Consider the following 22,006-nt stretch of genomic DNA (forward strand, 5'->3'; position numbering starts at 1 on the left):
TGAATTTGGTAAAACTGATATGGTCTTTTTATTTATACAGAAAACACATGAAGTCAAAAGTTCAAATGATTTTAAGAAACAAATGACCAAGCCAGTGACGTCACAAGATGTTTTTAGTCTCACTAAACACGTCTTTCCTTTGTATTCTGCTCTGGTAACGAAAAAAGATCACCGACACTGCATTCCTGACATCTATTTACCTGATTTAATGAATAATACATAACTGAGTGGATTAGCATGCTAAATTGACAGCGCTACTCTCAGAATATTGGCTTTGTCTTCATGATGGTCTCGTTTGCTCATTTGACTCGGCTGTAGATCACAGAAGCCTCTTCCACAGTCTGCACGTTTAATCGCCTAAAGAACATCAAATAAAACAACATGTTATGTATCAGATTGCATGATGATAAAAGTCATTAAACAATTCAGATGTTTCTGAAACATCAGTGGGACACAAATTCCAGATTTAAAGAACTATAAATTCTCCTTTCCTCATGAAAGTGACATGAGGGTGAGTAGATGGCAGATGTTTTATGTCTCTTTAAGCTCGTCCTTCTCACCTCGCGGCAGCGTCTGGCTGGCGGATCCTGATGCTGTCGTAGTGGCTTCCGTCCTCCTCCGCTCCTTTCATCTGTGTGTTTCTGTGATGTTGGACAGATGCGTACTGGATCTCCTCAGTATCTCTCTTCATCTGTGTGTTTCTGTGATGTTGGACAGATGCGTACTGGATCTCCTCAGTATCTCTGCGTTCAGGAGCGTCTCCGTCTCTGGGATTGCTGGAAGTAACACTGGCGTACTGAACGTCATCACGATCGGCTGATTCAGAAACATGAACGTCTCTCCCTGATACGGTAGAGTACGGATTGTCCTGAAACAGAAGAACATTTCATATTTATTATTCACATTTAAGGGCTGTTCACACAGAACACGGTTTTCCATTTCAGTGCACTACTTTTCCATTGGTTTTCTATGTAAACACGTGCTAGACCGAAGTGTTTGACCGCTATAAACACGGCACTCAAATGAAAAGGCGGTCAACTTTTAAAAACACATTTTTGTATTTTTTTGTCTCTCGTTCCACTGACTGGTCTCCCACGGTTTGTGTGAATGGCCCTGTCTAACTAGACTATTCACATGTTGAGGAAGATTTACCTGTTCTTCAGTGAGGTCTTCAGCTTTAGCAACTCTTCGTTTTCTCCTGATTTAACAGAGATTAAACTTGTAAACTGCATTTTAAGGATTAATTACTAATCACATTACATGAGGCTTTTCCACCACCACTAGTCTGAAAGTGAATTACATTCACTCGCTGTAATTGAGAATGATTTTAATCAAACTTACATTATAAACAGAATGATGATGATGACGATGAAGAATGCTAAACATGCCACAGTGATCCCCAACCAGACGAGCCAGCCATGACTACGACCCACTGAAAGATGAAGAATTTAAGAACTTTACAAAATAAAACCTTCATCTGTGATAGTTACAGCGTCTGATCTCTGAGATCCATGTTGATTGTGAGCCTGACAGTAGAAGCGTCCACTCTGTAGTAGGGGTGGGAATCTCTAGGCATCTCACGATTCGATTACGATTCAGAGGACCGCTGTAACGATTGATTCCACTGGACGCAAGTTGAGGTGAGAAGAAGACAAGACAAGGAGACAAGGAGACTTGTTCTCGAAGTCCTTGTCTCGTTCTCGAAGTCCTTGTCTCGTTCTCGAAGTCCTTGTCTCGTTCTCGAAGTCCTCGTTTTAGTTTAGAGTCTCCATGCCTCGTCATTAATCCTGTTTTGTAAATTACATTTGGGTTCTCACCTCAACTTGCGTCCAGTGGAATCAATCGTTACAGCGGTCCTCTGAATCGTAATTGAATCATGAGATGCCTGGAGATTCCCACCGCTACTACAGAGTGGACGCTTCTACTGTCAGGCTCACAATCAACATGGAGGACTTTGAGAACAAGACAAGGACTTCGAGAAAAAAAAAAGTTTTAATCGCATAACATCGGTTAATGGAAACACCGTCATTTCGCAATAGTTTTTTATCGACATTTAGAAAATATTGCAAAAGTTTTGCGCAAATCTGTAATGGAAACACGGCTAGTGATGAATCTCCCTCCACCATTACACCAGATCCACTTACCAACACTGAGACGCTTCTGGGAGGATCTAATAACAATTATCAGATTATATAAATAAATAAATAAATGTAAACTTTTATGGTTAGTTATATGGACTGAATTTATCAAAACAGAAAATGTGCATCTTATGTTTTATCGTAAACTCACACATGACGTTTAAAGTCACAGCATCAGAGTATTTCTCTCCATGTTCATCGCTGGACTTGCACTTGTATTCTCCACTGTCACCAGAGCTGATGTTTGAGATGCTGTAGACTCTTCCAGATCCTACAATCGTTCCTCCTTTAATCCAGAGGATTTCTGCAGGAGGGTTTGAGTCACTGCAGGTCAGAGTCACTGAATCTCCCTCCACTATTACTCCAGATGGACTGATGGAGATCTCAGGATTCACTCGACGATCTACAGGAGAAATATACAGTATCACCCGTCACTCACCCCACCAAAGCACTTCTATTTCTGTTCTTACATACAGTTGATAGGGGCAGAATTTAGCATAAACAACACGAATACATGGATCCTTGTGTCAACCGCTCATTTCACTTATTAGGAATTATCCAAAACGAAAAAAACTGTACTTTTGTGTGTGTGTGGTAATCAGTAAATCAGTGCTGGATAGATTACTTACAACTATAGTCAGTTACTGATTTAAAATTACATGACAGAAATTGTAGTTAGTAACATAATTGTTAGGTGTGGCTGTAGAAAGCGCTAGTGATGTTCGGTTCATGAACGAATCGTTCTTTTGTGCCGGTAGGAAGTAACAGGTCGAGCTGGTTCATTAATCAAACTGAATCGAACTTTAACTCCAGGTTAATGACGCAAAACACACAAACCAAAGTAGCATGTCCCACTCAAGACAAGAACGAGACAAGGACTTTGAGAAAGGACTTCGAGAACGAGAATGGGACTTCGAGAAAGGACTTTGAGAACAAGACATGGACTTTGAGAACGAGAATGAGACTTTGAGAAAGGACTTTGAGAACAAGACATGGACTTTGAGAACGAGAATGAGACTTTGAGAAAGGACTTTGAGAATGAGACAAGGACTTTGAGAACGAGAGTGAGACTTTGGAGAAAGGACAAGGAGAATGAGACTCCGAGAATGAGACTTTGAGAATGAGACTTTGAGAACGAGACAAGGACTTCGAGACAAGGACTTCGAGAACCAGAATGAGACTTTGAGAACGAGAATAAGACTTCGAGAAAGGACTTTGAGAACAAGACAAGGACTTCGAGAACGAGAACGAGACTTTGAGAAAGGACAAGGACTTCAAGAATGAGAATGAGACTTCGAGAAAGGACAAGGACTTAGAAAAAAAAATAGTTTTAGTCGCATAACATCGGTTAATGGAAACACCGTAATTTCGCAATCGTTTTTTATCGACATTTACAAAATATCGCAAAAGTTTTGCGCAAATCTGTAATGGAAACGCGGCTAGTGATGAATCTCCCTCCACCATTACACCAGATCCACTTACCAACACTGAGACGCTCCTGGGAGGATCTAATAACAATTATCAGATTATATAATAACAATTATCAGATTATTTAAAAAAAAAATGTAAATGACTTATATGGACTGAATTTATCAAAACAGAAAATGTGCATCTTATGTTTTATCGTAAACTCACAGATGACGTTTAAAGTCACAGCATCAGAGTATTTCTCTCCATGTTCATCGCTGGACTTGCACTTGTATTCTCCACTGTCACCAGAGCTGATGTTTGAGATGCTGTAGACTCTTCCAGATCCTACAATCGTTCCTCCTTTAATCCAGAGGATTTCTGCAGGAGGGTTTGAGTCACTGCAGGTCAGAGTCACTGAATCTCCCTCCACTATTACACCAGATGGACTGATGGAGATCACAGGATTCACTCGACGATCTACAGGAGAAATATATGACATTTAATTTTTAATCTTCAGATTTCAGACTTCATACCCGTCTCAGAATAGCTCAGTGTTGCTTTAAATGTTTTAAAGATTAGCCCCAATTACTATCATTTTTAAAGAAAAGGAGGGAAAAGTGGATCTACTGGCTTTGGAAAGAAAACTTTAAAGAACACACTCACACATGACATTGAGCTGAACATCAGGAGAGATGTGTGTGTGTCCGTCGACACCACAGCTGTATGTCCCTGAATCCTCTCTTCTGACTGGATCGAGGAGGAGTTTGTGACTGGGTTTACTCTCAGTTAATATCTTCAGTGAGTTTCTGTGCCAGATGAATGTGCTTCTGTAAGTCAGAGCGCATCTGCTTTTACACGTCAGAGTCACTGAATCTCCCTCTGCCACTCTCTCAGGAGACTCCACCTGGAGATCTGAACACAACACACACATTACATCTACTGAGGAGACTCCACCTGGAGATCTGAACACAACACACACATCACATCTACTGAGGAGACTCCACCTGGAGATCTGAACACAACACACACATTACATCTACTGAGGAGACTCCACCTGGAGATCTGAACACAACACACACATTACATCTACTGAGGAGACTCCACCTGGAGATCTGAACACAACACACACATTACATCTACTGAGGAGACTCCACCTGGAGATCTGAACACAACACACACATTACATCTACTGATGAGACTCCACCTGGAGATCTGAACACAACACACACACATTATATCTACTGATGAGACTCCACCTGGAGATCTGAACACAATACACACATTACATCTACTGAGGAGACTCCACCTGGAGATCTGAACACAACACACACATTACATCTACTGATGAGACTCCACCTGGAGATCTGAACACAACACACACACATTATATCTACTGATGAGACTCCACCTGGAGATCTGAACACAATACACACATTACATCTACTGAGGAGACTCCACCTGGAGATCTGAACACAACACACACATTACATCTACTGAGGAGACTCCACCTGGAGATCTGAACACAACACACACATTACATCTACTGATGAGACTCCACCTGGAGATCTGAACACAACACACACACATTATATCTACTGATGAGACTCCACCTGGAGATCTGAACACAACACACACATTACATCTACTGATGAGACTCCACCTGGAGATCTGAACACAACACACACACATTATATCTACTGATGAGACTCCACCTGGAGATCTGAACACAACACACACATTACATCTACTGAGGAGACTCCACCTGGAGATCTGAACACAACACACACATTACATCTACTGAGGAGACTCCACCTGGAGATCTGAACACAACACACACATTACATCTACTGAGGAGACTCCAGCTGGAGATCTGAACACAACACACACATTACATCTACTGATGAGACTCCACCTGGAGATCTGAACACAACACACACACATTACATCTACTGATGAGACTCCACCTGGAGATCTGAACACAATACACACATTACATCTACTGATGAGACTCCACCTGGAGATCTGAACACAACACACACATTACATCTACTGATGAGACTCCACCTGGAGATCTGAACACAACACACACACATTACATCTACTGATGAGACTCCACCTGGAGATCTGAACACAACACACACACATTACATCTACTGATGAGACTCCACCTGGAGATCTGAACACAACACACACACATTACATCTACAGAGGAGACTCCACCTGGAGATCTGAACACAACACACACATTACATCTACTGAGGAGACTCCACCTGGAGATCTGAACACAACACACACATTACATCTACTGAGGAGACTCCACCTGGAGATCTGAACACAACACACACATTACATCTACTGAGGAGACTCCACCTGGAGATCTGAACACAACACACACATTACATCTACTGAGGAGACTCCACCTGGAGATCTGAACACAACACACACATTACATCTACTGATGATTATTCAGCATAATGCACAGAAGAAGAAGAGATCAAACTCATCAGCACCTGTGACAGTAAGAGTCACTCCTGGAACACCAATCCATTTTCCATCAGGTTGATCAGTGATGAATCTGAAATAGTACATGTGTTCATCCTTCAGTGTCACATGACTCAGTGTGAAGGTGCAGTTCTGCTGTTTATCTCCCAGAAACCGAAGCCTCTGACTGTATTCAGGGTCATCAGACAGATCTGGATACTCGTCATTATCTTTTATCTGTGTTTTGGTCCAGAACGCTTTCGTGATCTTATGTCCAGCAGGGTATGTATAAGAGCAGCTCATCAGCACTGTTGAGTCCTTTAGTGCACAGATGTGTGACCGACTGTAACTCACACTCCAATAACTCCAATCATCCCACTGGCTACACACTCCTGAAACACACATACACACATAGGCAGGACAAGTAGTTTAAGGTTTGGTTTGTAGAGAATTTCAAACATGCACACATATATTCAAACGCACATAACTATAGAATTAATTCTTGATGCGCACGTGACCATCAGTGTTTCTCACGGGTTCGCGTGTAAAGTCTGTGTAGAGAGAACGTGTCGTCTTAGCGGTCTCTAATTTAATAACTAATGATCGTTGCTACGGAAGTGAATCAATCAAAACTAACTTTAGCTGGAAAATAACATTATTCAAGAACCGCTATAAAGCCAAAACTATGTTGAAACGCATGAGCAGAACACTGAACACTAACCATGAAATTCCTTCTGCTAGATGTTAGCAGCTTCAGCAGTTAGCATAAGCATTATATCAGAAAAAAACTGAATACACTTTTTTTGGAAGCAACAAATACAATAAATCACAGAATTTTCCCTACATTATAGTAGATATTTTACCAGTGATATTTGTTCCTGGGGCTAACAGCAGGGCTAACTATAACTGATCCATGCTAACTAGCCAATACCTTTTACTATTAGTTAGTAATGAACTCGTGTGTAATTATACAGAGAGACTCACCGGGAACCAGGAGCAGAAACACCAGAGCACGAGTCATCAGTGACATCACCACAGGACACTAAAGCATTTACACAACAGTTCAATATGTCATAAACACTATAATAACAGCCGTTTATTGCATTATAAACACTGCAAAAATGATTTAAAAAAATACTTTACAATCTTTCCTGTTAGTAGATTTCCACGGGTGAAACTCGTTTAAAGACAACGTTAGGAACACATGATCTCCGGATGTTCAGAGGTTTTCATGAGAGAAAAGTTTCTTCTGTGACTGGAGATTCATTAGTTAGACGATATTAATGACGTGTGTCTCTTACCGCTGCGAGTTCAGCCGCTGCAAACACACTCATGAGAGTAAACTGCAAATGCAAGCAAACTATTTTAAAGTTTTTTTCCTTCCTCTTTTTAAAGTCTAAGGAACCTGCCCATTTCAGAGACAGCAACAACACAAATGAAACCACTTGGTATAAAAAGATAAAATTCTCTCTAAAGGATTGATTAAAATATCTAAAAGCATGACTACAGAGCTTACATAACACATATTAAATGCAAATTTCAGTGTGAAGGGAAATTACTTCCTGTCATGGATGAATTTCATTATTTATTTATTTCATTTATTAATAATGAAAGAATATGATGGATGGATGGATGGTGTTACATTGAGGATGGCCAGATGTTGTATATGGGGAAGGTTATCTCTGTCATACTAGAATGGTTCCCTAGGGGGCAATAGCTGTTTAGTATTTAAAACGGGTTGTGTAGAGCTAGCTGAAGAAGTGTCAGTCAGCCTGTTATGCTCTGTATGGCTCATGCCCGTGTGAACCGAAGTAAAGCATTCTGATAAACGCTACCTCGCTGTCCGTCTTCCTTTATGAGTACTCAGGATACTACGACGAGGATGCTGGGGAGCTCGGAAGGGAACAAAGAGAAAGAACAATAAGAAGCTGGAGAGTACGAGTACGCTGAAACTCGGCGGATGTCGGATGACGAGGAAGCTAACGCTAACCAAGGCGTCGAGATGGCTATGGCAATGGTAGGAACACTTACTGCTTTTGACAGTCAGTCCCAAACATGGGAGGAATACGTCGAAGTGTTGGGACATTTTTTCGTTGCCAATGGAATCGTGGATGAGGAAAAAAAGAGGGCAATATTGTTAAGTTCTGTGGGTAGTCGGACATATAGTTTAATGAGAAACGTATGGGCCCGAACAAGCCTGGTGAAAAGTCATATAAGGATTTGACTGACCTGCTGCAGTCACATTATAACCCGAAGCCCAGTGAAATAGTCCAAAGATTTCAGTTTAATTCGAGGACTAGAACCGCGAATGAAACTGTGACGGAGTATGTGGCAGTGTTACGAGAGCTCGCTCAACATTGCAACTACGGCGATAAATTGAAGGAGATGCTTCGCGACAGGCTCGTGTGTGGCATAGCGGATGATCGCATGCAGAGGAGATTGTTGGCGGAGCTGGAGCTCACATTTGAAAAAGCCTTGAAAGTTGCGTTGGCCGTGGAGACAGCAAATAGGGATGTGCGTGATCTGCAACTGAAAACACTGGAGGGTACCGTGAGTACAGCTGCACCACACATGTTAGTGCATAATGTGGAGTCAAACCAGAGAGGGCTAGGAAAGGCAACACCGTTGACCTGTTACAGGTGCGGGGTGAGCATATGGCAAGAGACTGTCGTTTTGTCAATGAAAAGTGCCATGGCTGTGGTAAAAAGGGACATTTGAAGAGAGTGTGCAAATCCTTGCCTTTTGCAGACCAGCGTTTTAAGGGGGGAGGAAAAAACAAGCAGTCTGTGGGAAGTTTCAGAAATGATAAAAAGCAGTGGGCGCATCACATACGGGAATTCCCGGAGAATGTTACTAGTGATGAAGATGTATTTACGCTGTATAATATAACAGAGCCCAAGATAACGAAAGTAGACCCCATTACTGCACAGCTTAACATCAATAAGAACATTGTGGAATTCAAAGTGGATACTGGCTGTAGTGTGACGATTTTGTCAAGGGCTGAATATGCCAAGTTATGGACCGCAGGGGGTGCACGAGAGTTGCAGGACTGCTTAATGACTTTGAAAACATACACGGGCGAAAAAGTACCAACACTAGGAGCAGCAGATGTTACCGTAAAGTACAACGGCCACGTCAAACAGTTGCCAGTAGTGGTCGTAGCGGGGCCAGGACCAAATCTGTTAGACCGGGCAGGACAACTGGATAAAGGAGCTGGGAATGAACTGTGTTCGTATCAATAAGATGGAGCAGCAAGCAATGACATTGCAATATGTGCTAAGGCAGCATGAAGAGGTTTTCAAGGAGGAACTGGGCACTTGGAGAGGCCCACCAGCGAAAATTTATGTTAAAGAAGGCGTGGCTCCAAAGTTTTATAAACCCAGGCCAGAGAGAGCTTTTGAGGAGTCTAAGCGACTCATGCAGTCATCGGATGTGTTAGTGCATTATGACAGCCAAAAAGATCTGATCCTATCCTGCGATGCTTCTTCTTATGGAGTGGGAGTGGTGTTGTCGCATCGCATGCCAAATGGACAGGAGAGACCGATCAGCTTCATGTCGAGGACACTAACGTCCGCTGAATCGAATTACTCACAACTGGACAAAGAAGGTCTGGCGGTGATATTTGGCATTCAGCGTTTTCATAAATATTTATATGGAAGAAGGTTTGTCATTTGCACTAATCATAAACCATTACTGTCTCTCTTCAATGAGATGAAAGCTGTGCCTCAAATGGCTTCCCCCCGTATACAGCGGTGGGCAGTAACCTTGAGAGCGTATGAGTACGAGTGGGTTTACAAGCCGGGGAAACATCATAGCAATGCTGATGCGTTGAGTAGACTCCCTCTACCCCACCAGGCTGTCAAGAGTGGACAGGAGGAACGAGTTCTAATGATGGAGAATGTGACCCTCGTTTCGGCAGCTGCAATGAACCGATGGACCAGCCGAGATCCTGTGTTGTCCAGAGTGGCGCAGTTCGTCCAACTTGGTTGGCCGCCCCAAGACCGGGACCCAGCTTTCCAACCATATGCTGTTAGGAAAACAGAGTTAAGTGTACAAGATGGGTGTGTATTGTGGGGCTCACGCATAGTGGTGCCGCCACCAGGACGGGTCGCCTTGATACAGCAACTACATCATGGTCACATCGGCATCACTAGAATGAAGGCCTTAGCGCGAAGCTATTTCTGGTGGCCAAAGTAGTGAAAAGATGTGTCGTATGCTGTCACAGAGCTACCCTCTGTTCCCCTGGTTAGCCCTTTCTAGAAACACATGAACACATACTTGGGTTTTTAAAAGACACTTTATTTACCTTGATGTACCAACGAAGGGAGAGATGGATTACACCCACACCCACACAAACATGCACATACAACGAGACTGTTGTGTCTCAGACTGGCCACCTGAGCACTAGCCCAGTGGACATTTGGGCGTTTCGCGGGCCGTTGACGTGTCACCTGGCTCAGCATGCATGGTGGCGGCCATCTTGATTTTAGTAAAAGACCAGAATGGACTTTTGTTGTGCTTTTTGTACCTGTGCTGTGTTGCATCATGGGAGTGGGAGATACCAAGTATGGTGGGTAAGGGGTGGAATTGTTTTGAATTATTTATGTATAATTATTGTTGATTGATATAATTATATTTATACTTTCTATAATTATTGTTGAACTGAAGTTTGTGCTGTGTTATTTAAATTTGTGTGTTGAAGGAAATGGGGTTACTGGATCTTTAATACATGTTTATGGTATTTAATACTTCCCCATTTTATGATTGAGAAATGGTTGTACCCATGTGTATAAATGCTCACCTAAGGAAGTGGCCAGGAGGTCTATGACTGGTGGTAGTGAGTGCAGTATCTGCTGAGTACTCTGATTGAATTGTTATACCTGATCCAAGGTGATTGTTTTTTGTATATTGAAGTCTTTTTATTTATTTATTTTTTCCTTTTTGATGTTTCATGTTTTTGGCACCTGTGAGCACCGTGCACTTTCCTGGCTTGGGAGAATAAACTGAAAACTGGCATTTAACGTCCTCCATGTGTTGGTTTGAAGAACTCTAGATGGTATCCCTAGTTGCTCTTTTACATATGCCAAGAACATCGTAATTCGCCAGCTCCAGCACCACTTCATCCCTGGGAGTGGCCGAGCAAACCATGGCAAAGGTTACACATTGACTATGCGGGACCGTTTATGGGCCACCTGTTTTTGATCCTGATGGACGCTCACTCCAAATGGATGGATGTTTACCCTGTAACAACCTCAACGTCAGCCATTACGATTGAGTGTCTAAGGAAGAGTTTTAGCAATCAAGGAATTCCAGAAACAATTGTGTCTGATAATGGCTCATGTTTTGTGACTGCCGAATTCAGAGATTTCATGCAGAGAGTCAAGTCACAAAGTTGTAAGTCGCTTTGGATAAAAGCGTCTGCTAAATGACTAAATGTTTAAAAGACACACAAGGAAGACAAAAATCTATAAAACATATACATTATAAATTGCACAAAACCCATTAAAAGTGTAAATTTGCATTATAAAATTGCACAAGTATATTGCACAGGCCCCATAGATAACATGATATATTATATTATAGTACAAAGTTACGTTATAAATAAATAAATAAAGTGCACTAGTATTATTGCACAGGCCCTGGAGACAATAGTTCATTTTGTTTTGGCCAAGAGTCTCACTGTGGTTGGGAAAAAGCTCTTATAAAAGCGTGTTCTATCTGTGATAATGCTGTCCGCTCGTCTATGCCTGAGATTGTATGTGCAGTTTTTGTGTGTGAGCAGGGAGTGAGCTGGATGTAGTGTGTCTCTGGTAATTCTCTCTGCTCTTTTCTGACAGCGCTGTGTGTAGATTGTGTCCATGGAGGGGAGTTCTGTTCTAATAATCCTCTCTGCAGTTTTTATGACTCTTTGCAAAGCCTTCCTCTCTGTCTGTGTGGTGTTTCCATACCATACAGTGATGCCTGTAGTGAGGATGCTCTCTATCAGTCCTTTGTAGACCTGGGTGAGAGGGCGACAGTGCAGACCAGCTTTTCTGAGCAGCCTGATGAAATACACTCTCTGCTGGGCTTTTTTCACTGTGGCAGCAGTGTCTCAGGAATAGTTTTGAGAAGAAGAAACTAATAGCTCGTTTACTCCGGTTTCCAAACAAGAAGTTGGTGAAGCTGGGGACGTTCCAGTATTATGTTTTATTTGTATACTCAAGTTCTCTTTTTGGTTTGTATCTTATTTGTATGTTATACATGCCAACATCTTACACATTACTGACAAAACCCACCGCATTTTCAGTCAGGATAGGGGACGAGGAGGGTATTAGCCATGCTAACAGCGTTCGTGTGTTGAGCTTGGCTCTCTGCCTCTTCTAAAACGGCTACAAAAGTCATCGCAAACAAACTGCATATGTGAACTTGCTCCCCTTCAACAGCGACACTAACACGTGTCTAAAAGCCACTTTGCACTAATGACTGTAAAAACATATGGACGTGAGTCCGTGACGTTTTGAAGCCCAAAGTGGGCGGAGCCGGCCGTCGCCATCTTGGCACCGCAATAACCGAAAATGGGCCGCGAGGCGGATTAGCTGAGGTGACGTGCCGCTAACAGATAGCAGACAAACGGCTAGTAGTGACATCAGCGGCAATCCACCTGTCAATCAAGTGGCCACACCCTTAATTATGCACAACTTAAAGGCTTAATATAATTTAATCGGATGAGTTATAACCCCCCCTCCCCCTCAATGTGTCATGAAGCGCGTGATCAAAACAGTTTGAGAACCACAGTTTTAGCATCAAATGATCAGAATTTCACATTTAGTTTGACATTGAAAATAAACCTGACAGCGCCTTGTTTTCAGAAATCACGTGACTTGGCCAGTTTAATATACACTTTAAAGCACAGATTATCAACAGAATGAAACCTTTTTATCATTTAATGTTTTATTTGAAAATGAATAAAGAGGAAAATCTGTCACGTGGACCCTTTAATACACAGATACAATGAATCAAATATTACAGAAACAACTCTAAACTCATTTATTAATTACACATTGACTGTTTAGTCTGGCCGCTCTCCATTGACAAGCGTTAACTTCCTCGAAGGCGGTCCTCTGTTGAAGTTTAAAACTATTGGATCTGTCGTAACCAACCGCTAACGTTTGGTCGTGGCGAAACTTCAACTCAAACTAGCGCACGACCTCAACGCCACCATTCTCAGACACTCCCTCTGTTCGCTGGTTGGACCGGTACAAAAATTGACCAAGAATACACCGCAAACCCAGACGTAGTTCTGAAGGAAAATGAAAATTGAGCGGAAGTGCGTCGGAGGGCGGAGCCAGTGGTGGACAGTAACAAAGTACAATTACTTGACTTTTTACTGTCAAGGTCCTTGAGTAGAGAGTAGTAACGTCAGGGATGAGTTTGGTTGCATTTCGGTTGTAAATGGAAGTCTGGTTGGCGTCAGGACTCGACTGATGTTGGTTTCTGACGTCAACCCGATTTTCAACCACAATACAACATCTGTCCAACGTTGGAGATTAACGTCAATCTGACATTGGATTCTGACATCAACATGATTTTCATTTTCAACGTTGGGTTTGGTCTAAATGCGGATTTTGTCATTGTTTGGAGCACACTAGCTTATAGATAACAGCAAGGCGAACATATTCATACTAAAAGCCAAAAAACTGGGAACAGCCATTTGTGTGTCCGAAACCATTGTGGACATTATTGTACACTTATTCAATCCCACGACTGGAACTGTGTTATAGAAATACATGTGATATTGATATGAGGGTAGCAGGCAGAGATTCAGAGGCATAAGGCACTGTAAGTATTACATGCAACAATGCAACAATAATAAAACATTGCATTGACATTTACTTTTGATACTTAAGTACTTTTAAAAATGAGTACTTCTGTACTTTTACTTAAGTAAACATCGGTCTTTACAACTTTTACTTGTAACGGAGTAATATTTGACCAGTAGTATCTGTACTTTTACTCCAGTAAGGAAGTTGTGAACTTTGTCCACCTCTGGGCGGAGCCAGGCTAGATGTGTCCAGCGATGAGTCACGCTGAGTAAAGTTTAGCTTGTGCTTCATCTTACTGTGGCGTCTTGCTGTGGCTACAACAGAAATAACACACATTTACATAAATCAACACTACAAGTGGTACAAATAATCTCAGAAAAATATATATATTTCTGTCAGTGAGACGACTCGTATAATCCGTCTTGTAACAGAAAGAAAACACTGTTTAGTATCTATTGACTAGTTGATCGACTACTGAGGACATTGAGACTTGAGAAACTCACTGACAGATTCCCATGTTCAGAAGAGCCCGACTGGAGAACAGCAGGTCTGGGGTGGACAGTCTATGGCAAAAATACATTATTTATTTATTATTATCTGACTTGTAAATGCACAAACTCTTTTGCACATGTAGTTTTTGATATTTCTCTTACTGTGAGTGTGTCGTAGAGGTCAGATGATCTGGACTTGAGGTCAAGACCTGTATATATGGCTTCACTGGGATCAGTTCTGGGATCGTTCTACAGGGAAACAGAGAGAAGGACTATCACCATTTTCAATTTTGAAAAATGAAATAAAAAATTTATGTAAAAGATTTTAAATTGTTACCATGACAATCAAAAGTTTAATCACTCCACAGTCTCTACTCATAAACCATGTGCAATCCTGAGTATATATATATGTGTGTGTGTGTGTGTGTGTAACGATCACCAGTGAGAGTACCTGGGATTACCACCAGAGGGCACTCCACACCACACATCCACAGACTCCATTCCCCATAATCCTCAGTTCAGACTATCATCCATTATCACATTCTGTGTCTCATTACCTTGTTTGCTCACCCTATAATAGCCTGGTTTTCACATTCATTCTCTGCAAAGTCTTGTTTAGTGTGTTTACTGCAATTCTTAGGCCCTGTTTACACGAGAACGCTCGCGGGTCAAAACTTGAAAATATTTTATCGGATGTGCCTTTCGTTTACATGGCAACGGCGTTTTTGGGGCTTAAAAACAGAAAAAAGTGAACCCCCCCTCCAGAGTGGAGATCTTAAAAACACTCCACCGTCACGTTCCCGTCTAAAGGGTAAAAACGGTAAAAACGCAAAAGTCTGCTAGACAGTGAAGGCGTCGCGTACGCGTTTACGTCACAGGCATGCGCCAGTACAGGAAAATAACAAAACATTTATTAACAAGCTAAAATATAGCATTAATTTCATTGACAAAAATAAAATAAAAAATCTGTCATTATTGAGCGACACGTGAAGAGCAGCGAGGGTTAAAGCAGCCGCTTTACCGTATTAAACATGACAAACTGTGTCAGTGTCTCTTTCACTTTCAGTGCTCCACATCGCCACCTAGCCGCCTGGAGCACACTACATCCAGTTTCACACACTGTTGCGTCACCATATGCAGATTTCCCCCCATAACGCTCGTCTAAACGCAGAATAAAAAGTGATAACGCAACGCCACTTTTGCGTTTTCTCTTCAGATCGTTTCCATGTAAACACAGCCTGAGTGTTGTGTCTGTTATTCCCGTGTTCTTGGTTTTGATCTCTGCCTGTCCTTGGATTTTCCTTTTTGCCTGTGACCCTGTGACCCCGTGACCCCTGTGACCCCATGACCCCTGTGACCCCTGTGACACTGTTATTGTTTGGATTGAGTACCGGTCTATTTTGACCTCTTGCCTGTTTTCTGGATTACGTCTTTGGATTACTCTGTTCAAATAAACTGCATTTGGATCTTCAACCTTCGTGTCTCAGAGCAGTCAGTGATAATATATGTGTTCTACATGCACAAAGAAGCTGTAATTGATTTATTAGTATCATTCTGTGATTCTTTGGCCATCTCACCTCATACTCGTGTATTGCAGATCTACAGTTTATCCTTTTCTTCTGACTGTTAAAAAGAAACGGAAACAAGCCATTTCATTGTTTTGTGTAATATTCAAATGTACTTTTGCATTAGTCTAAAATATATTACTCTTTGTTGATACATTTTTATTTACATTGCATATAGTATGATGGAGATTATGATGGTGAATATTGCACATGCCACTGCGATCACTATCCAGACGAGCAGACCAGGACCACGAGGATCTGAAAGAGGGAGAACATCACAATTAAATCTACAAACTAAGAACGACACTAAGAAATTCTGTGGTGGGTCTAAAGCAGAAATCACAATACATTTCACTTGACAATGTTTAGAGGATCTAATGTCACAGTTACTGAACCATCATAAACTCACAGATGACGTTTAAAGTCACAGCATCAGAGTATTTCTCTCCATGTTCATCGCTGGACTTGCACTTGTATTCTCCACTGTCACCAGAGCTGATGTTTGAGATGCTGTAGACTCTTCCAGATCCTACAATCGTTCCTCCTTTAATCCAGAGGATTTCTGCAGGAGGGTTTGAGTCACTGCAGGTCAGAGTCACTGAATCTCCCTCCACTATTACACCAGATGGACTGATGGAGATCTCAGGATTCACTCGACGATCTACAGGAGAAATATATGACATTTAATGTTTAATCTTCAGTTGACAAGCATGAGATCACAGACTTCATACCGTCTCAGAATAGCTCAGAAGATAAGGACAGATTGTCCTCTTGTAATCTGCATTTGGTGACTAGCTACTTTTGTGGCTTAAGCCCCTGATTATTGTCAAATGCCCTGATATTTGTGAAGATTCACTCATATTATAAACGTCAAATAATATAGATTTTAATATAAATAAATTCTTGCACTTTATATAAATTCTTCACTCTAGCGAAGTGAAGAATAGGTTTAGAAAAAAAGAAAGAAAAAAAAGAAGAAGAAAACTTGGAAAGAAAACTTTAAAGAACACACTCACACATGACATTGAGCTGAACATCAGGAGAGATGTGTGTGTGTCCGTCGACACCACAGCTGTATGTCCCTGAATCCTCTCTTCTGACTGGATCGAGGAGGAGTTTGTCACTGAAGTTACTCTCAGTTAATATCTTCAGTGAGTTTCTGTACCAGATGAATGTCCTTCTGTCAGTCAGAGCGCATCTGCTTTTACACGTCAGAGTCACTGAATCTCCCTCTGCCACTCTCTCAGGAGACTCCACCTGGAGATCTGAACACAACACACACATTACATCTACTGAGGAGACTCCACCTGGAGATCTGAACACAACACACACATTACATCTACTGAGGAGACTCCACCTGGAGATCTGAACACAACACACACATTACATCTACTGAGGAGACTCCACCTGGAGATCTGAACACAACACACACATTACATCTACTGAGGAGACTCCACCTGGAGATCTGAACACAACACACACACATTACATCTACTGAGGAGACTCCACCTGGAGATCTGAACACAACACACACATTACATCTACTGAGGAGACTCCACCTGGAGATCTGAACACAACACACACATTACATCTACTGAGGAGACTCCACCTGGAGATCTGAACACAACACACACACATTACATCTACTGATGAGACTCCACCTGGAGATCTGAACACAACACACACACATTACATCTACTGAGGAGACTCTACCTGGAGATCTGAACACAACACACACACATTACATCTACTGATGAGACTCCACCTGGAGATCTGAACACAACACACACATTACATCTACTGAGGAGACTCCACCTGGAGATCTGAACACAACACACACATTACATCTACTGAGGAGACTCCACCTGGAGATCTGAACACAACACACACACATTACATCTACTGAGGAGACTCCACCTGGAGATCTGAACACAACACACACATTACATCTACTGAGGAGACTCCACCTGGAGATCTGAACACAACACACACATTACATCTACTGAGGAGACTCCACCTGGAGATCTGAACACAACACACACACATTACATCTACTGATGATTATTCAGCATAATGCACAGAAGAAGAAGAGATCAAACTCATCAGCACCTGTGACATTAAGAGTCACTCCAGATTTATCAATCCATTTTCCTTTATCAGTGATGAATCTGAAATAGTACATGTGTTCATCCTTCAGTGTCACATGACTCAGTCTGACGTTGCAGTTCTGCTGTTTATCTCCCAGAAACCGAAGCCTCTGACTGTATTCAGGGTCATCAGACAGATCTGGATACTCTCCATTATCATTTATCTGTGTTTTGGTCCAGAACGCTTTCTCGATCTGATGTCCAGTAGGGTGTGTATAAGAGCATCTCATCAGCACTGTTGAGTTCTGTAGTGCACAGATGTGTGACCGACTGTAACTCACACTCCACTCACTCCACTCACTCCACAGGCTACACACTCCTGAAACACACATACACACATAGGCAGGACAAGTAGTTTAAGGCTTGGTTTGTAGAGAATTTCAAACATGCGCACATATATTCAAACGCACATAACTATAGAATTAATTCTTGATGCGCACGTGAGCGCCAGAGTTTCTCACGGGTTCAGTGTAAAGTCTGTGTAGAGAGAACGCTGTCGTCTTAGCGGTCTCTAATTTAATAACTAATGGTGGTTGCTACGGAAGTGAATCAATCAAAACTAACTTTAGCTGGAAAATAACATTATTCAAGAACCGCTATAATGCCAAAACAATCTGTTCCCTTAAATTATACATTTATCTCTGTAAAGCAGCTTTGAAACAATCTACATTGCTAAAAGCGCTGTATAAATGAAGATGACTTGCCTTGACACATTAATGCCCATCTGAGAGTTAAAGAGGTCCATAAATGCTTATTAAAACTTCTTTACTTTTCTTTACAAAACTGTTGTTTATAAATGAAGAATTTCACTTATGATGTGATATGTGGAAAGCCTACAGACATGATGAAACGCATGAGCAGAACACTGAACACTAACCATGAACATCATTCTGCTCTAGATGTTAGCAGCTTCAGCAGTTAGCATAAGCATTATATCAGCAAAAACCTGAATAATACAAACTTTTTTTGGAAGCAACAAATACAATAAATCACAGAAATTTCCCTACATTATAGTAGATATTTTACCAGTGATATTTTTTCCTGGGGCTGACAGCAGGGCTAACTATAACTGATCCATGCTAACTAGCTAAAAGCTTTTACTATTAGTTAGTAATGATGAACTCGTGTGTAATTATACAGAGAGACTCACCGGGAAGCAGGAGCAGAAACACCAGAGCACGAGTCATCAGTGACATCACCACAGGACACTAAAGCATTTACAACAGTTCAATATGTCATAAAAACTATAATAACAACCGTTTATTGCATTATAAACACTGCAAAAATTATTTAAAAAAATACTTTACAATCTTTACTGTTAGTAGATTTCCACGGGTGAAACTCGTTTAAAGACAACGTTAGGAACACATGATCTCCGGATGTTCAGAGGTTTTCATGAGAGAAAAGTTTCTTCTGTGACTGGAGATTCATTAGTTAGACGATATTAATGACGTGTGTCTCTTACCGCTGCGGGTTCAGCCGCTGCAAACACACTCATGAGAGTAAACTGCAAATGCAAGCAAACTATTTTAAAGTTTTTTTCCTTCCTCTTTTTAAAGTCTAAGGAACCTGCCCATTTCCGAGACAGCAACAACCCAAATGAAACCAATAAAAAGATAAAACTCTCTCTAAAGGATTGATTAAAGTATCTAAAAGCATGACTACAGAGCTTACATAACACATATCAAATGCAACTTTCAGTGTGAAGGGAAATGACTTCCTGTCATGGATGAAGGATGGATGAACGAATTAATAAATGAAATAAATAAATAATGAAAGAATAGGCTATGATGGATGGATGGTGTAACATTGAGGATGGCCAGATGTTGTATATGGGGAAGGTTATCTCTGTCATACTAGAATGGTCCCCTAGGGGGCAATAGCTGTTTAGTATTTAAAACGGGTTGTGTAGAGCTAGCTGAAGAAGTGTCAGTCAGCCTGTTATGCTCTGTATGGCTCATGCCCGTGTGAACCGAAGTAAAGCATTCTGATAAACGCTACCTCGCTGTCCGTCTTCCTTTATGAGTACTCAGGATACTACACCAGACTTTACCTCCACTGCCCTGAAGAGGGAGCTGTTGTTCAGATCACTGACACTGTGTTTGACACACACACACACACACACACACACACACACACACACACACACACACACACACACACACACACACACACACACACACACACACACACACACACACACACACACACACACACACACACACACACACACACACACACACACACACACACACACACACACACACACACACACACACACACACAGAGCTTATTTATGTGTGTTAATTATAATTTATCATTAAATTTATATATATACATATATTATTTTTAACAGTAAAACTTAAACTTATCCACCTTCATAAAACACATATAAAATTTATAAATAAATATATAGAAATAAATGTGATAGTAAATAAATAAATGTGGGAATAGAAACATAAATATAAAAATAAACGAAAGAGCAAATAAAAGTTTAAATAAATTAAGAATAAATACAGAAAATAGCTACTAAATAAAGGAAAAGCAATACAAAAATAAAACCGGGAATATATTTAATTAAAAATGAATTATATTTGTTTTGTCAAGTCATTTATTTATTTTCCTATTGTTAAATTAAATAAAGTAAATTTTTATATTTATATATTTATTCTGGTTTGGAATACTAATAGATGCCAGATACTGATATTAAAATGACACGTGGATAAAAATCAGTTTCTTTATATTAGATAATTATGTTCATTTCCTTTCCTTTTACTAATTTGTATGAACGTTTAAAATATAAAGTATAATATCAAATAAATAAATAAAAACAGCGTATTAAAAACACACTTAATTAATTATATCTAAGTTATGAAGAAATGTAATGTAATGTGACTTAAGTTCGCTGGTGGTTTATGGTGTCATAGCGCCACCTATCTGAATCACATGATCATTACAGAAATATACACTTACATAAAACCAGCAGGATCTCAAAGTATGTAGAACAACATTTACAGTTTAAAATAAATAAACACAAAATGTGTTCAAGATAAATACACTGCAAAATCAATGATCAGGACACAAAATCAGCAATAAGCTTGAAGCATTAGAATTTATGTGGCTCTGATTTCATCAATATTTGTATAAGAGTATTCATTTTATTTAAAGATCTCAATGAGAATTAGCATTTCCGTAAAATCTTTTGATTTTTTGCTAATTTATCTAGTCTTGATATAAGATAGACTTATATATTGTATTTATTATGTACATATATTAGTTATTCACTGTTAGGATGCAATGACTGAGGATAGGATAAATCATGCGTATTAAATTGTACATTTTATTTTAGTAATAAATAAAGATATCAGCGCCACACAAGGACTTTTATTTGATCGCACTAATTTACCCGCACGTGCTGAATAATACTCACACAGGTCAGATTATTAGACGAGTGGAGCTTGTGAGGTAACGCAGCGCTGTCTCACTCGCTCTACACTATCACACTAAACTGCATTTGAGTGAGTTAAAGTTATAATGTTAGCTTGTCTGTATGAGACTAGCAGTACGCTAGATCAACATTAATAACATACAGATCATATTCTAACATTTCATCGTGTTGAGCTATATAACATTGATTAGTGTTATGTACATTTGCTCACCTGTCTAATAAAGCACTTGCAAGATCTGCATCTCTGTCGTGAAGCTCTGTTCAGTGGAAGTTAGCCGCGGACACTAGCTCTCGGCATCTCGAAAACGCCACGCTGATATTGATCCTCGTTTTATTTCTCCTTTTGTCCCAAAGTCTGCTTGCCATGATCCAACGAAACAAGAACAGCGTGAGCGCGCCGCTAGACGTAACACAGTTGTCCACGTCTGTCGCCATGGTTACTACGGCAGTACGAGCGGAAACCAGGGATAACGCGGATATTACGCCATTAACCGGCGACAAGTTACAAGGGACGGGCACTGTTT

The 22,006-nt window shown here is 40.8% G+C and overlaps 1 protein-coding gene across 1 annotated transcript; it reads right to left on the bottom strand.

Moving 5' to 3' along the window:
• Positions 1–7: 7 nt before the first annotated feature.
• Positions 8–19,584, bottom strand: LOC306991310 (B-cell receptor CD22-like). Its single transcript, XM_079599041.1, has 19 exons — positions 19,342–19,584; positions 19,185–19,242; positions 17,997–18,353; positions 16,904–17,152; positions 16,297–16,548; positions 16,055–16,145; positions 15,900–15,945; positions 14,485–14,571; positions 14,335–14,394; positions 14,128–14,145; positions 7,014–7,071; positions 6,059–6,421; positions 4,212–4,460; positions 3,774–4,025; positions 2,290–2,541; positions 1,342–1,432; positions 1,153–1,198; positions 561–868; positions 8–357 (listed from the first exon to the last, which is right to left on the bottom strand). Exons 2-19 carry the CDS (start codon positions 19,228–19,230, stop codon positions 300–302), a joined length of 2,883 nt encoding a protein of 960 aa, XP_079455167.1. The 5' UTR covers positions 19,231–19,242; positions 19,342–19,584; the 3' UTR covers positions 8–299.
• Positions 19,585–22,006: the final 2,422 nt, after the last annotated feature.

The sequence above is a fragment of the Phoxinus phoxinus genome (genome assembly GCF_949152265.1).
Source record: "Phoxinus phoxinus genome assembly, chromosome: 23".
NCBI classification, from domain to species: Eukaryota; Metazoa; Chordata; class Actinopteri; order Cypriniformes; family Leuciscidae; genus Phoxinus; species Phoxinus phoxinus.

Bases quoted from the DNA above. Each gene is read 5' to 3' on its own strand.
- LOC306991310 (XM_079599041.1), bottom strand. From the start codon at position 19,230: ATGTCACTGATGACTCGTGCTCTGGTGTTTCTGCTCCTGCTTCCCG. The intron at 16,549-16,903 runs GTGAGTGTGTTC...TTTCTCCTGTAG, and splicing joins TGTTCAGCTCAATGTCATGT to ATCGTCGAGTGAATCCTGAG. The intron at 2,542-3,773 runs GTGAGTTTACGA...TTTCTCCTGTAG, and splicing joins TGTGACTTTAAACGTCATCT to ATCGTCGAGTGAATCCTGAG.